Source organism: Sminthopsis crassicaudata, chromosome 2 (assembly GCF_048593235.1).
Source record: "Sminthopsis crassicaudata isolate SCR6 chromosome 2, ASM4859323v1, whole genome shotgun sequence".
NCBI lineage: Eukaryota > Metazoa > Chordata > Mammalia > Dasyuromorphia > Dasyuridae > Sminthopsis > Sminthopsis crassicaudata.
In genome coordinates, this window is record NC_133618.1 from 617,888,676 (window position 1) to 617,904,813 (window position 16,138).

The 16,138-nt window shown below is 46.1% G+C and overlaps 1 protein-coding gene across 27 annotated transcripts in view; it reads right to left on the reverse strand.

The window, feature by feature from the left end:
* The window catches only part of CELF6 (CUGBP Elav-like family member 6), a 98,958-nt gene that overhangs the window by 8,172 nt on the left and 74,648 nt on the right, over positions 1–16,138 (reverse strand). For 2 of the 27 annotated variants that reach the window (XM_074296205.1, XM_074296203.1), the window contains exons 3-12: positions 12,674–12,722; positions 9,474–9,602; positions 9,048–9,127; positions 8,581–8,778; positions 8,193–8,334; positions 7,658–7,807; positions 7,359–7,421; positions 6,887–6,967; positions 6,391–6,534; positions 4,214–4,366 (exon numbers count right to left, since the gene is read on the reverse strand). In XM_074296205.1, the coding sequence (XP_074152306.1) occupies positions 4,239–4,366; positions 6,391–6,534; positions 6,887–6,967; positions 7,359–7,421; positions 7,658–7,807; positions 8,193–8,334; positions 8,581–8,778; positions 9,048–9,127; positions 9,474–9,602; positions 12,674–12,722 (1,164 nt within the window). In that variant the 3' untranslated portion in view covers positions 4,214–4,238. The other 25 variants (XR_012487113.1, XM_074296204.1, XM_074296213.1 and 22 more) reach the window with 25 other exon arrangements.

Below are 16,138 nucleotides of genomic sequence, written 5' to 3' on the forward strand. Positions count from 1 at the left end.
GACAACTCAGTCCTTCCTTGAAATATATTTCTATAGTAGTATAGTTAAATTTGATTAGAACTCCAACCAATGTTTGGAATTGTGTTGTTCCAATAACTTGATCTCCAATAAAACAAGAAAATAGGGAAGACCACATCTAACAAGAGACAAGGTGAAGACTTCTGTATTGTTTCCTACTCAATAAGGATTTAGGTTTATGCTTAATTGGTCAGGACCATTATGATAATTTATCATTTTTCTTTCTGAAAACCAGGTGGGATTGAAGGAAGCCAAGATGGGTAGCCAAAAGAGGTAAGGATTTTGGTAGTGAACACGTGGGTCTTCTGACCAGGTGTTCACTCGGGAACCAACAAGTCAGGGCATCAGTCAGGGCATTATGTGAGTAGGTATAATAAAGGCTTTTAAGATTACACGTGGCTGTTCTTGAGTGTGCTACCGGTTAGTAAACTATAGATTCTAGAGATCGTGGCCAGAGACCTTTGAAGGCCTCAGAGGAGGCGAGCCGGGTAGAGTTCACACTGCAAAGGTCAGTGGTCAAAGGTACTCTGTTGCAAAGGGAGTGAGGAAGGTGGCAATGGAAGTCACATAAAGTCTCAGAGGTGCTTCAGTCTATAAGAGCAGGAGCTCTAGCACCAAGGGTAAGGGAAGAAAGTGGACTTATGAAGGGACTGCATGATATAGGCCCAAGGGAACATGGGTCCAAAGGAGGATCAACTCTGTGTAGATGAGACTTAAGTATTTTTTACTAGTTTTGGTATTTGTTGATGGGTCAACTGGCTCAGCAATGTCTAGGCAGTCCATGGTACAGGAATAGCCTTCTTAGTTTTTAATTGAGTTATGTGATTAGGATGAATTGTGACTGGCATCCTCACTGATGCATGGGTTCCTCAGCATGAATGGTGACTGAGTCATTGGGGGATCCAATGCTATAGCAGACTGAGCTGGAAGCAAAACTGAATCTTGATACAGAATTGATATGATGTCCATCAATAGGGTATGAAATTAGTTCTCTATGGACCAATTTGTCTCAAATGGCCTTAATCAGCCCCTCCAAAGAGTAGTTAGTGAGGGTCACTCACTTCAAAGTACAAGAAATTCTCAGCCTAAGTACCCTGAAGATGTTGGAGTATTCTACTACTGGGAGCTGATGATTGGTAGTTTCCCCTTGTAGCAGGCCATGAAAAGAGCTTCTAAATAAAGCACAGCAGGAAGCAGGGAGCTATTCTCAGGAGAGATGTAGAGTAGTTTCCAGTGATAGTAGAACCTAAATGAAATTTCAGGAAGGCCACCTTTACCTGCTTTAAATGGAATGCTTAAGGAAAAGTCCATCAGCACCCTGGCTTTAGTGAGAAAGCTGAGGAACTCCACAAGTTGGTCAAATAACTTTTCTAATAGAAGCATTCTGTTAAATGAAGATGACTAAGTTTCTAACTGTTCCCAGAACCCTTTGGTTTCCTCTCAAAAGCAGATGATTGTTTCCAGGAATATGGCATCCTCCAGAGCCTGAGATTCTAGGAGCTGCTATTGAAAGGTAGCATTTTGGTTTTGTGAACAGATTTTGCTTCAAAGTCAGTGCAGATCCCCTCTGGATGTTTCACTGCTTGGAAAAACAAAGTCTTGGAGAATGGAGAAATACAATAATATCCTGGTCTGTGCCAGGCTGAGGAAGGGTGTTAAGGAAAGTATACTAAGCCTTCTAAATGGTGGCTTGAGCTTAGGGCTATGCTAGCTCCCAATCCAGTAAGGAATGACAGGCAAATGCCAGAGGGCTTGGGGTAAAGGACAAAGCATAGGGATAGTTTGCTTATTGGGAGAGAAGGGAATATTTTGCAGCTAACAGGTGAACAGCATAAAGTAGGGTAATACTTAAATTTAAGAAGCAATGTAAATGCTACTGTGCAAGGTAGCAAGGTTCCATTCAGGGAGAGGAAAACAGTTCGAGGCACCAGTAACTGAGGGACATCTAAAATCAGACGTTCAAGTAGAAACCATTTCTAAGGGAGGAAAGCCAAAGCAGGATCTGATGGAGGAGCGGGTAAAGATGACATTTGATTACACCCACGGCTAAAGTCACACCCACCTTCCTATGAGTTGCAGATGATGCTGACACAAGACTGGTGAGAACCTGGATTCCATCAAGGATTCAGCTGAGGATGGTCTGATCCCAGCCAAGACCTCATTGAGGCTGGGCTTCCCAGGATTAAGAAGAACTTGTTTATTTGACACAGTGAACTTTATGTTTTGATGGAAGAATAGATTGGATGGAAGATACTGTCTTCCCTTCTTCTTGGATGGACAAGGCAACACATACTTTAGGGCAGAGAAGCCCTATTGTAGGTGCTTCCTAGGAGGGAGATGGCTCAAGAGGGCCATTGAAGGGTCTTGTTCTAATGAGCTGAAATCTACTCTCTATTCATATTTTCTCAAATTGTTTTACTTCTGCCTGAACTCTCACTCCTCTCTGTGAGTCAGGGCTCTCAGGCTACGAAGGGGCTTAATATATCTCAGATTTTCTTTCATTGCTTAGAAGCTGCAGACATGAGAAACAAGTGTGGAGAGAGATGGTGGGAAAGCTCAGCTGGGGCAGACCCAGGACTTTGGGCCACTCTGGTTCTGGTGGAATTCTGGTGCTTGGAGAATGACCTATACAGCTGGAGATACAGGTACTGTTCCAGGGTCCCTTAGGGAAAACCACATTTTAGCTTAATGCCATTGAAAGAGCTCCAAGTGGAATCAACATCAGAACACTTCAAGAACCACAATATACTATTAAATCATCCTTATCACACAGGACATCGAATGCAAGCATACATTGTCACATTACAACACAAGAAAGAATGGTAAGTTTGGAAAGAACACAAGAAGAAGGGGGAAGAGTGGGAAGAAGTAAGAGAGGAGGAGGAAAAGAAAGATAAAAGATGAAAAAAGAAGAGAAGGAGAAATATGAGGAGGAAGGATAAGAGAAGAAAATATAAGAGAAGATATGGGGAAGAGGAGGAAGAAATGGAGGAAGAGGAGGGGGAAGAAAAGAAGGAAGGTTGGAACTCAAGAGGAGGAAGAGGGGGAGGAAAAAGAAGAAGAAGCAAAGTTCAAAGTCACAACTAATCAAGACAGATCAACCAACACTCCAATAACTCTCCACCATGGGCACTAAGTACGGCACTCCACAATCCCCCAAGAGAAAGACCCCTAAGAGGTGGGGGAAGGGTAGAGAACTGAGAGCACAAGATTGAGGACTTAAAGGCACATCATGCAACGACCTCACAACTGGCCACATGACGTCATCAGTGGACAGATGACACCATGCTTAAGTGACTTACAGTTTCAGGTTATTTGGGGAGGGATAGGGTATTTTGGGGTCTCCCATAACAGCTAGAAAGCCACTGTGGGGCCATCTGGTCTGGTGGGTGGTGATTGGGTTGGAAAAACAAAACATAAAGAGAAGAAGAGTTGGTTTGATGGCCTTTTCTCATTCTAAAGAATGTTCAATCTATCTTAAAAAAATTTTTTTTAAACCAGAAATTCCCACCCACTGTAGCTCTTAAAATTGGCCCTTCCATCTCTGCACCTAACTCATCAAACCTCCCAGTACAGAAGAGACTAGACTGATGGATATCATTAGAACATTTGTATCCGTTTAACATAAAATCCAGAGCTCTTTTCTAGCAGGAGAGGTGACTTGAACCTTCCTGAGAAGTGCTGAGATGTTATTTCTTATCATTCCCTTCTGGGACTCAACTGACTAGAGCCTCCATCACAGGATTCCCTTTCCTACAAATCTCCAGGCCCTACTCAAATACTGGGCTGTGTCAAAATGTACGGCTGGTGTGGCTGGAACCAATATTGGCTTCTGAGGAGGACTGGGCACTCTGCTGACTTAGGGTGATGGTGACTCTAGTCCAAGGTTGTTTCGGGATCTAGGAGATAATTTGGTACTTCAGGAACTCAAAGGGACAGGGCTTCTAGAAAAATGGTCTCATCCCCATGAGGACTATTCCCCCCCCCCTTCCTGGTTTTGTCAAAAACTGGTAAGGTCCCATTCAGCTCATGTTAGCCTAAACTGACAAGATCTGATCAACTTCAGACTTGGGGACTCTAGTTCAGAAATGGGGGTGAGCCAGCTGACAAGGCAGCACCAGCCAGGGCACTATCTGACCTGCAGCGAGGGTGGCTTTAGACACCTGCTCCCTGACCCTGACCTTGCCCATCTCACCTGTCTGTAGTCAGTCACGGCTGGATCAGTAGGGCCGGTTGGCATCCTTTGGCCGCTTCAGCTGAACCTTGAGCCGCTTCATGCCAATCTGAAAGCCATTCATGGCCTGGATGGCCGTCTGCGCACTGGCTGGATTGTCGAAGCTAACGAACCCTAAGGAGTGGGGAGGGAGATGATAATCATTTCCACCCTTTTAACTCTCTATGTCATCCCACAAGAAAGCCCTTGCCATTCTCCCACAAGTCCCTAAGCCCCATAGCTACTCTTTTCCCTCCCACAAAACTTCATAGTTCATAATCTCATGTCCCTTTCTTCCAGCCTTACAATCTCATAGGTGTTTGTTTTTAATTTCTTTTTTACAATTACATTCAAAATTTTTTTTAGCAATTTTGTTTAGTTTTCAATTAACTTTTTTATTTTTTATTATTAAAGCTTTTTATTTTGAAAATCTATGCATAGATTATTTTCAACATTCACCCCTGTAAAACTCTATGTTCCAAATTTTTCCCCTCCCTTCCCCATATGGCAGTAATCCAATATATGTTAAACATGTGTAATTTTTCTATACATATTTTCACAATTTTTCAACCTGATAAATGTTTCTAAATCAATAATATAATTCTCCAATCCTTCTTTTCTCCAATCATACGTCAGTATGGGTCCCTAATGCCCAAATTTCATAATAGTTCTTGAGTGAAAGGAAGGAGAGAGAGAGAGAGAGAGAGAGAGAGAGGCAGAGAGAGGCAGAGAGACACATACAGATAGAGCGAGAAAAAGAGAGAATATAGAACCAAGTTTACCTTATCCTGAAAGTCTTGGTTCACTAATGCCTTACCCTGGACTGATTCATTGATTGGGATGGAAGTGAATCTTATACCAAAGAAGACTTCAAAGGAGTGAGAATTTGCTGACTGGAGTCTATTTTTCCTCAGTGTTCCATCCCACACTGATCTGTCTAGTTCCTCCCTGAATGCTCTTTCCTCTTCTCTTTTCTCCCATTCCTTCTTTTTCTCCAGGAAGACCACCATAGTCTCAGTTCTTTTAACCCTTACTTAGCTATTATCAGAGTACAATTATACCCACGGAGATTCTTTCCAAATGGTTTCAGGAGCACTTGCAGGTTATTGTGAGCCAGGGTTGCCCATATTCAGGTTAATATATAAAAAGACTTGGAGAGTATACATCATCCTTGCCTTGTTATCAGATTTCCTCTTAGAACACAGAGGTTAGTATCTTGCTTCATCTAAGTTCCAGGCTCCTAAACCAGGGTCTGTCCCAGTAATAGGTATTTTGAAATCCTGTACTATTGTCTTCCCTTAAAGGGTACTTGTTTGCTTAGGATCTCTGATCACCGAGAGCTTTTAGTGCACCAGTCCTGATTCTAGATCTCTCTTACATGAATCGAATGCATCTTTACCTAATTTAAGCCCTTACTTGTAATGTAGTTCTACAGAACCTCAACGTTGGTCAGTAACTCAGAATTCATCTTATCACAGACATACCTGAATAGGATTTCTCCCTAAAACATCCCTGATAAGGGAGTGTCCACTGGAAACTCTCATGTTTGGAGGCAGTCTCTTCCATTTTAGGGCAGCTCAAATTTCAAGAAGTTCCTCAGATTACACATTTTAAAAATTCATTTGAAAGTTTCTGGCCTTCAGTTCTAATGATCTTGTGATGGAGAGAGCCCACTCAATGGGAATTGAACCTGGACTACAACATAAAATTCTCATTCTTTTTGTTCTTGTTCACTTGCATCTTGTTTTCTTACTCATTTACTTTCTTTTTTTGATCTGATTTCTCTTGTGCAGCAAGAAAATTGTATGTTTATGCACATTGGATTTAATACATATTTTAACATGTTTAACATAATATTGAATTGTTTGCCATCTAGGGGAGGAGTGGGGGGAAGGAGGAGAACATTCTAAACACAAGGCTATGAAGGGTCAGTGTTGCCAAATTATCCATGCATATGTTTTGAAAATAAAAAGCTTTATTAAAAGAAGAGAAAGGTTATGGCCTCGGGATGAGGGGTCAGATATTGTCTTGGGACTGGGGTGTCATGGTTACAGGCCTTGGCCTTTGGATCAGAGGTAACAGGTGGGTGTGAGGGCATGGGCACTGTGCTGGAAGGGAGGGTGTCAGGGCTCCCGAGGTCACAGGAATAGGAAACTCACCAAAGCATTTGCTCTGGTTCGTGGCACGGTCTACAAAGACTTTGGCAGAGATGACAGTGCCGAAAGGCAGGAACATCTGCATGAGCTCGGCATCCCCGAACTCCTGGGGCAGGTGATAGATGAAGAGGTTACAGCCTTCAGGACCTGGCGGCAGAGGGAAAGGGCCGATCAGTGAGGAAACCTCCCTTTTGGCCCTCAGGGAGGCAAGGCTTTGTCTGGGGTCTGGGAGACAGTTCGGTACTCCGGGAACTCAAAGGCTTCTAGGAGAATGGTCTCATCCCCCCCCCTCCTGGTGTTGTCATATCCCAGTCAGATCCCCATTCAGGGGATCCCACGTTAGCCTCAACTGACAAGATCTGAGCAACACTGCAGGCTTGGGGAAAAGGCGAGATTTCGCCTCCCTGTCCTGGCAGGGGCGGGAGGAGGAAGAAGGGGAGCTAGACCCCCGCCCAGTGCGGGTGGGGAAGTTTCCCGCCCTGGCCCCGCCCTTTCTCACCTTCTCTCTGCTGCTGAGGCAGGATCGGGGGCTGTGGGGGGAAGGCTGTGTTCACAGGGGCATAGGCGGCTGGGTATGCTGCTGGAAACAGAGGAAAGAAGGTTGGGGGCCGGGAGCCCTTTCCACATAGCCTAGTCAGGTCTCATTCCCGCTCTTTTTCTCTTAGCACATACCGGTCATTTCTGGGTTTCTATCTATAAATCCTGTCTATGTGTAGCATTGTCTCTCCCACAACACTGAGCACTCCCGAAGGTGAGGACTTTGTATTTATGTGGGGACTCCCCAAGGAGGGGCACTCTGTGTACTCCCCCTAGTTGGGAGCTGGTGCTCCCTCCCCTAGGCGACCAGAGGGAGATCCAGGAGCTCCTCCGGCCAAGCCCCTCTCCTGTCCTTCTCCCCCCCAACCCAGCCTAGAGGGAGGAGGCGGGAACGAGGGACCAGGGAAAAGACCACGAGAAGTCTGAAGCAAGACCTGCATAGTGCTGCATTCCTGCGTAGGCCTGCTGGAGGGGGTCTGCCACACTGGGGCTCTGAGCTGGTGAGAGACAGAAACAGACAGAGTGGCGAGGAAGAGAGAAACACGGGGGGCGGAGAAGAGCCGGAGGGAGAGAGACACACACGGGAGGAAACAGACAGAGAGAAGCTATGAGTGTGAAGGAGGAGGCGGAGGCCGCGGGTGGGAGAACTCTCCTCCCTGGTCGCGGGCTTTGGGCCTCTGGGGCCTGGTGTTTGGGGACTGTGGGCGGGGAGGGCGGGGGAGGAGGTGCCCACCTGGGTAGGGGTGGAGACCGTTGGTGAAGAGGGTGTCCGAGGACGGCTGCCCATTGGTCTGGGGGGTGAGGGGACTGAATCCATTCACCCCAATGGGAGCGGCAATGCTGGGGACAGTGCCGGTGCTGATGCCTGGCGGTGTGCTCGTACCTAGGGGCCATAGGGAAGCCAAGTCAGGCCTTGGGCCCGGACGGGGCGGGCAGTGGCTGGCGCTAGCGCCGGCACCTTTTCCCTCCAAGCAGAGGTCAAGGCCCCAGGCTTCGGGGAAAAGCGTAGGGCTAGCTCCGAACTCCCCTGGGGGTGGAGCCTATCAGGGAGGAGGTTCCCTGCGGACCTTTGCCCGGGATGAGAGGATGGGAGGGAATGGAGCGGTCGTGATGCAAGAGCCTCGCTTGAAACCTCGCCTTTCAGCCTGGTCTTTAGAGGGGCCTGGCTAATTCTGGGCACGCTGCGGGGTGCTGACTGACAATCACCCTCCTTTCCCAGCCACCCCGCCCCCACCGTCCCCTGCCCCGCTTAAGGGGGGGACCCGTACCTGATGAGGGTGTCACGGGGGTGGCGATGAGCCCGCTGACGTTGAAGGCGGCCATCTGCTGCATCTGGGCGGCGGCAATGGCCGCCATGGGGTTGAGGCACGTTCCTTGAGCTGCCATCAGAGCCGCCTGCTGCTGCATTATCTTGAAGGTGCAAGAAGCCGTTGCAGGGGGGAGCGAGGGCGGAGAGGGGCAGGGGCGGGAGAAGAAAAGGGGGAGAGGAGAAAGGGTGGGTCACGCTGGTTACGGATGAAAGTACCCCACGGATCCCCCGAGCAAGGGGCAGCCATTCCTGTGGGAGTTAATGCAGGCAAAGGCACTACCGGGGAGAGCCAAGGGAAAAGGCCCCGTGGGGGGGAAGGAGGGACCCGTCAGAGGGGGCTCTCCTACCGCTTGGGTGTACACTCCGCAGGCTCCGAACTGGACAGTCATTGGGTGGAAGATGCCCAGCTGCCCAGCCATCTGGTGCATCCTCCGGAGGGTCCTCTCCTTGTCTGTGTCAGCAAACTTCACCACGAGGCTGGAGGAGGCTCCCTGAGGCGGGGGAGGACGGAGGGAGCGATTGGAGGATCCCGGGCGCTCTCTCCCCTTGGGAGAACGTTCATGCTTTGAACCCCTGCCTCGCCTCCATTTCCCAAGTTTGTAACTCTCTCTATTTTTGTAGGGAGAAACTGAGGCAGGGTGGATTAAGAGGAGATCCATAATTTGGGAGGCAGGTTTACCAAGGAAGCCCGTGGGAAAGTGGAATGGGGACAAGAAACGGATCCCACCTCCCCCCAGGATCTTTGTCACTAACACGTGGGGGGGGGTGTCTCTGGACAATCCCGTTCCTCCCTGCCCCTGGGACTTCTCCTCACCGGCATGGTCTGGCTGCCGTGCAGGCTGTTGATGGCAGCCTGGGCTTCCGCGTGGCTCCCGAATTTCACAAAAGCGCAGCCTGGAGCAAGATAAAGTTGAAGTTAAGTTAAATTGTGGAACGCAGATCATGTGTGGGGGTTAGATCCTCATCATCAAACCACATGATGATGATTTTCAGGATAAAATTGGGTTGTTGTTGGGTCAGGGTCAGGATTATAGGGTCAGCTTAGATCACAGGATCCAGACCCAGTCTATTGGGTCAGTCTGGGGCCAAAGGGCTGTGTAGTGGTACAGTCAGAGAGGTCATGAGGTTCAGGATGGGATTAGGTTGGGATCATGGGACCATGGGATTAGGATGGGGTTTCAGGGTTAGGACGAGGTTATAGGGTCGAGGTTGGGATCAGCACAGAGTAATGGGCCCACACCTTTGCTAGTTCCATCAGGGCCCCGGAGGATGGTACACTCCTCAATCTGGCCAAAAGGCTCAAACAGCCGCCGGACATCCTCCTCGCTCTGCTGCTTCCCCAGCATCCCCACGAAGAGCTTCCTGTCTTCTGAAGGCAAGCCCCATGTGGTGACCCTAGGGCTGAGTCCCACCTGCCTAGCCCTTCTCATGAATCCTAGCCTTGACTACAAAGTCCAAATTCCCCACTTCTCTTACTCTTCCAGGGACCCTGGGGCCAGTGAAGGTCCCCTTCTAGTTTGCAGCCCAGGCTCTTCCCATGCAGCCCATAAAACAGGGCCTGAATGAACGAAACCTTTGTCGAACACAGAACCCTGCTCCCCATAGTTGACCTACCATGCCCCTCACTGAACACCCCTCACCGAACGCCCCTCACCAAATGCCCCTCTCCCTGCCTTCCTAGTTTCTATCACTAACACAGAGATTGCATTTCCCTCATTAAGCTTCTTCCACCCAGCTCCCGTTTCCATAACTAAACTCTTCTTGAAGTTCTCAGTTGAACCCTGTCCCTAACTTTTAAACATCCATTTCCATCACTAAGACCCTAACACCAAGTTCCCTGTCTCTAACACTGATCCTATTTTACACTAGCCCAGTATGAGAGCAGTCACTGCCTTATCAAAATTATGCATCCGTCCTCGGGCCTGGCAGGATGCCCAGCATGTGTTTGCTGAATTAAATCCCAGAGACCTTTTTCCTTGGCTCTGAGTCTCCATCCATCCTCCCTATGCCTGGGATGGAAGTAACTTCCTCTTCTAGTGTGTTGAGGGCTTTGAATCCATCCATATAATGACCTTGAAGCTGCCCAATTCCTGGGGTGACCCCTACCTTTTACTAAGTGCCCTTGGTCATTCCCCTAGCACAAGGCAGTTTCCAGACAAGGTGGAATATGGAGGGGATGAAGGGAGGAAGTCCCATGAGAAACCTTTCATTTGTAAAGGAAGGCCGGCCATGGAGGGGAGAAAGGGCAATGTAAGGTGGTAAGGCAAGATGGACAACATCGGCTCTTTCAGGAGGTCGTAGGGCTAGAACCTGAAGCTCTTGGATCTAGATGAGGTTATGAGTCAGCTCATCTGAGATTCTCTTTGAATCTCTTACCAGACAGTTTGTGTGTTTTGATAGCCCTTTCTCCTCCCCTTTGGCTGCCCTAACAGCGATCTATCTACCAGTTATTGTTCACAACAAAATGAAATGCTTCAAGGGGCTGAAGATTCTAAGGTTAAGAGGAAATGCTAGTGGCTGATAGTGGTGTCCCAGCCTGTGGAAATAGAAGGCAGGCAGGCTGGATTCTGGGGTCCAAGGGAGAAAAGTACTTCAGCCCATCAGAGTGGAGCAGACCCTTGTTGCAGCCTGTAAAGGCCAGGGTCTTGTGGGGCTTGAGAAGGTGACCCCTTACAACAGATGCAGCACACAGATAGTTTCTCCCCAGGCTCCATATTCTTTCCACCAGCAAACTATTGGGAGTCATTTTTGAGGTGAGCAGAACTCTGGGGATGGGTTTTCTCATGATTGGAGGACTTCCCTCTGATCATGCTCTTTCTTTGGTCTTAGACCCTCATCCTCTGACTGTTCCTCAAGTTCCTTCCCAGACTGGAGAAAGCGGAGCATCTAACAGGGACTTGTGGGGTCTGGTGATTGGCGGTTTTCTTAGTGGTCAGTGCTAAAGTTCAAAGTTCTCAGGGTGGGCTGAGTCTAGCCTCACTTCAGAGGTACTTTAGTGTAGGGTGAGGAGGGACAGAATGAGTTGGTGGGGGAGGGTACAAAGACCACATTGTTCATCAAAGCAGTATTGACCAACATTACATATTGACTCAGATTAGATAGGGAAAGAGTAAGGTATGTAGATAACCATCCTCTATCTCAGTGAAGGCAGATTTCTTCAAGGCTCATGTCTCCCTCCAAACACCTGTTTTTCACATCTAAAGGAATTCTATTTTTTTTTTTAGAGGGGTGATTTAATTTATAAAGGGAGCTTCCAATGAACAAATTCCTTCCAAAGTAGACCATCAAGAGATCTAGATCTTATTGTCTTACAGCAAGGATTCTTCATCTGGGGTCCATGGACTCCTGATAGATTCCAGAGATGGGAAACAGATCAGATCTTTATTTTTGTTTTTATTAACCTTTAACTGAAATTTAGAATTTCTTTTAATTATTTAAAAATATTATTCTGAAAAGGCTTCACCAGATTGTCCAAGAAATTCATGGGACCAAAAAAAATAAAAAAAAAAAAATTTAAGAATCCCTGTCTTAAAGAGTTTCCCAAGATATCGAGAAATTAATTAAATAACCTCATTGAGGGTCATAGCATTGGGATGTGTCAGAGACAGGACAAGAATCCATGTCTTCTTATCTCTAAGGTGCTCCCTACTGTTCCACACTGCTTTTTTTGAGGGGAGTAGCAATTGGTTAAGAGACTTGTCCAGGGTCACACAGCTAATATGTATCTGAGGCAGGTGCTTTTGACTCCAGGGAGGGCCATTACTCTATCCACTGTCCCACCTTGCTGGTCTCTAGTATTAGACCCCACCTTTCAATATGGATTATCGGATCTAGATTTAGAGTCTGAATGAGACTCAGAGAATGTATATTCTCTTCCTGCTTTTCTTCCCTCTCTCCCCAAGTTGCAAATGAAGGACCTGAAAATAATATTATCAGGCAACCCTGGGAAAGCAATCTAAACCAAAATTAGTGAAATGTTACAGCGTTCCTGGCTGGATGTTAGAATTACAAGAGGACTGTTGTAATTTCCTGCCGTTCTGTAATTTCCCGGCCTAGAGAGCCTGCCCTTGCTCTGGGAGAGCATCCTCCCTTCTTTCTCTCTTCCCAGAGGCTGCATAAAATTGTTGTGGAGGACAGACCCCTGGGAAGCTGTGATGGCTGACACAGTCAGGTCCTCACAGGTTCAGGGGCCGCCCTCATGGGGAAGTTGAGGTTTGGGCTTCCCCAAAAGGCGCTCCTACGCTTTTCTGAGGTGCCTGTCTCCACCCCATTCCTGACCTCAGAGACATCCTAGTGGAAGCCAACAAGTCCCAAACCTCTAGTTCTACCCTCACTGGGCACACAGATCCTGGACTGGGGGTCAAAGGGAAGGTTCTTCTTTCCCCTATTTCCCACTCCCACCCTCCCAATCCCAGGGTATGGGAAAGGGCAACGCGCTACCTCCTCGGCCTTCACTGTCAGCAGGCTTCACCTGGATAGGGCGGTTCATCTGAAAAACAAAAGATGAACACATCCAGTTAGGAAAAGAGCCCTATTTCCCAAGAACCCTTAGCAGAGCCCAGCCCCCAGCCACTGACCCATGAGAAATCCAGTGTTCTTGATTCTTCAGCATCCCTGGACCTTTTTGTCCTGGACCCTTCAGGCTGGCTGAAACCTGGGTCTGAATAATCCCAGTGGATTCCTGCTGTCTTTAAGATAAAGCTTTGATTCTCTTGGCATTTAAAAAGCTTTTAATCATCTAACTACAGACTACTTTTCCAGGCTTATAACACAGTATGTCCTTCATATACATTCTATCTCATCTAATATTCTCTTTATCTCAACTTCAGAATGGGGTGATAGGGACCAGTGTTAGTGACAAACTCTGACCCTCTACAACTTCCTACCCTGTATACTGTAGGACTTAGTGACCACAAAACTTCTTCCTTAGATTGAATGTCCTGTCCCACCCCCAGGAGAATGCCCATGCATGGTTGCTTTAAGGATTTCCCACCAAGACTGCAGAAGCTAGGGGAGGGTTATGAGTTGAATGGAGTCCATGCCATCTCACCTGGAATAAGCTGGCTATAAACATTGAGATTCTCAGACAAAAGAAATGTTAGAAACTCTTGGCTTTTTTCCTTACTTTAGGAAGAGCCAGTCCCAGACCTTGGGGGAACAGAGGCATCTGCCTAAGTCAGGGTCAGGGTGGAAAAATGTTCAACTTCCTATGTCCTAGGTGTTTTTTCCAGTCCTATCCAGGGAGAGACATTGCCTTTGGCAGACATAAGTCACTGCCATCATTAAACAGAGCATCCAACGTATGCTTGGATGGCCCTATTGCTAGGTACTATTGAAGAGACAGGAGGAGAAATCACAAACTCTCACCTCCAGGAGTTCCCTGTATAGGTAGAGAGACAAAACCCACAATCGAGATAAAATGATACCACACAGTCTCTGCTGAATGTCCAATAAAGGGAATGTGTAACCAGAGTTGGGAATCAGCATGGAGGCTTCCCAGAGGAAGGGACTTGAGATTTAGTCCCTCACCCATATCCTCGGTAAAACATTCGTTAAGATTATGATGGCTATACATTTTCTTTGATCCAACTCCAGATCTTGTAGGCAGTCTGGTAATATGGATTTATAAAGAGAGTCTACAGAATACTTTCTTCATCACCCTGCCAGGTAGGCAATGCAGATACCGTTGTCCTCATTTCATGGATGTGAAAACTGAGGTTTCAAAATGTTCTATCATGTTACTCCCCTTCTCTAGAAGAAATAGAAGTGACTTCTATTTCTCTAGGGACAAACATTTTTGGCATTCAAAACCCTTTGTAATCTGGTGACAATTTACCTTTTCAGTCTTACTATGCAGTATTCCTCATTTATTTCTTTGGTCTAGGCAACTGGGGTTAAGTGACTTGTCCGAGGTCATACAAGTAGCAAATTTCTGAGGCTGTATTTGAACTCAGATCTTCTTGGCTCCATTGTTGGCTGCCTCACACAATGCTCCTCTTTTTGAAATACCACAGCCTGTAGCTCAGCTACATTAGTCTACTTGTAGTTCCTCACAACATCCCCTTTCCCATTTTCATTTCTGCACAGGGTGCCCACCTGCAAAGAATATTCTTCCTTTTTACATCTGTTTCTTGAAATTTATACCTTTCTTCAAGGCTCTTCTCATGGTTCACCTCCTTCTGGAGGTATTTCTCAATTTCTCCCCTTCCTTTGAACCCGCTTCTTCATTTTTAGATTCCTTGATCCATTCTGAAATTACTTCACATGTTTTCTGTATTTCCTTATCTAACTTACTTGTGTATATGAGGTTTCCATTGCATAGCTCCTTGAGAGCAAGGACTGTGTTTTATCACTGTTTTCCCATTGCCTGGCACAAAGTAGGCACTTAATGCTCATTGAATGACTGAATGATTGAATAAAATGACTCTCCTAAGACTGACTGAACGGGAAGGTGAGAGCCAGGGCTTGAATCCAGGTTCTGATCAATGTGTCTACTTCCCCAGTACTTTGATCCAGGGAAGATAGTGCCTTGAACCATAAACACGAAGATGTTGGCCACTGGTAAGGTACTCCTCCCATTATAAATTAATAAATTGGCTTTTTGGCTTACAAATCTGTTTACTGTGAATTTGTCTAGCACAAATCAATTCTTTAGTGTCTCGTGGCTATTGGGTGAACTAATGAAATTGAGTTTCTGAACTGTGACGATTTCATTGTGATCATTCCTTTAATCCACAGACAGGCGGCAGGAGCTGTCTGCTTGTGAGATAGATTTAATATGTTTGCATGTAGAACAAGGAGTTCTTGGCCCTCAGAGAGAAGGCCCAGGTTGTGTTCTTTTTGAGAGGATGGATGAACTGGGAGAACTGAAAGAGACAACAAAATGATGAGGATTTGGGGACATTGCAGGACAGCTCCAATTGGACAACTTTCACATTGCAGAGGGACCATAGAATGTGAGAGGTGGAGGGGATCTCAGAGGACCAGTTGGCTTGAATACTTCTAACAGTGGAGAGCTCATTTATCTTTCAAGGAAATCCACTAAACAATTGGGAGATTTTAATCATTAAGAAGCTCTTCCTTATACTAAACCAATATTTGCTTTCCTTAAAATCTTCACCGAGTTCTATTCTTCTCGGCCAAGCAGAATACATCTAATTCAATCCCCACTTTTCTGATAATTAAAAACTGTGAACATGTTCTCTTCTTCAGGTTATATATCACCAGTTACAATAATTGGTAGTGTGGTTTCCAAGCTCTTTCAACATCCTGGTCAACTTCTAAATAACACAACTTGTTGATATATCTCTTAGAACTAATCTAACATTCACATGAGGTTGAAGTAAAATGAGACTTGTTTTGGAAATTATATTTCTTCCGATGTGTCCTTATTTCAGATGCTATGCTTTTACTACAGGTCAGTTATTAAATGTCTACAGTCTAAGAAATAGAATGAGAATCTGAAGAAAGCAGGACACTCAAATAACTCTTAGAGAAGAACTACTTTTTTCTTTATATAATGTTTATTATGAACCAAATTAAACATTGAATGAAGCTATACTAAAATATATTTTAACAAAAACTTAGCTACTTTTTCCCTTAATATTCTATTTTAGAATACCTGCTTCTTAGGTAACAAATGAGCTTTCATCTGAAACCTTTGCTTTTCCCACTCCTAACTTCTTATGCTCCCTAAGTCCTGATTCCTGACACAGTTTCCCTGGGCACCTTTTTCAAGAGTGCTTATATTTTTTTCACTCAAAATCTCCTCCCCCCAACCTTCTACTGGTTGTGGTGGAAGAATTGGAATACTTTTTGCTCCCTATTGCCATTTCTAGGATTTTTCTCTACCACCATCACTTGGTAGCTTTTTTTCCTTAGAGGTTTATTTCAATCCATCTTTGT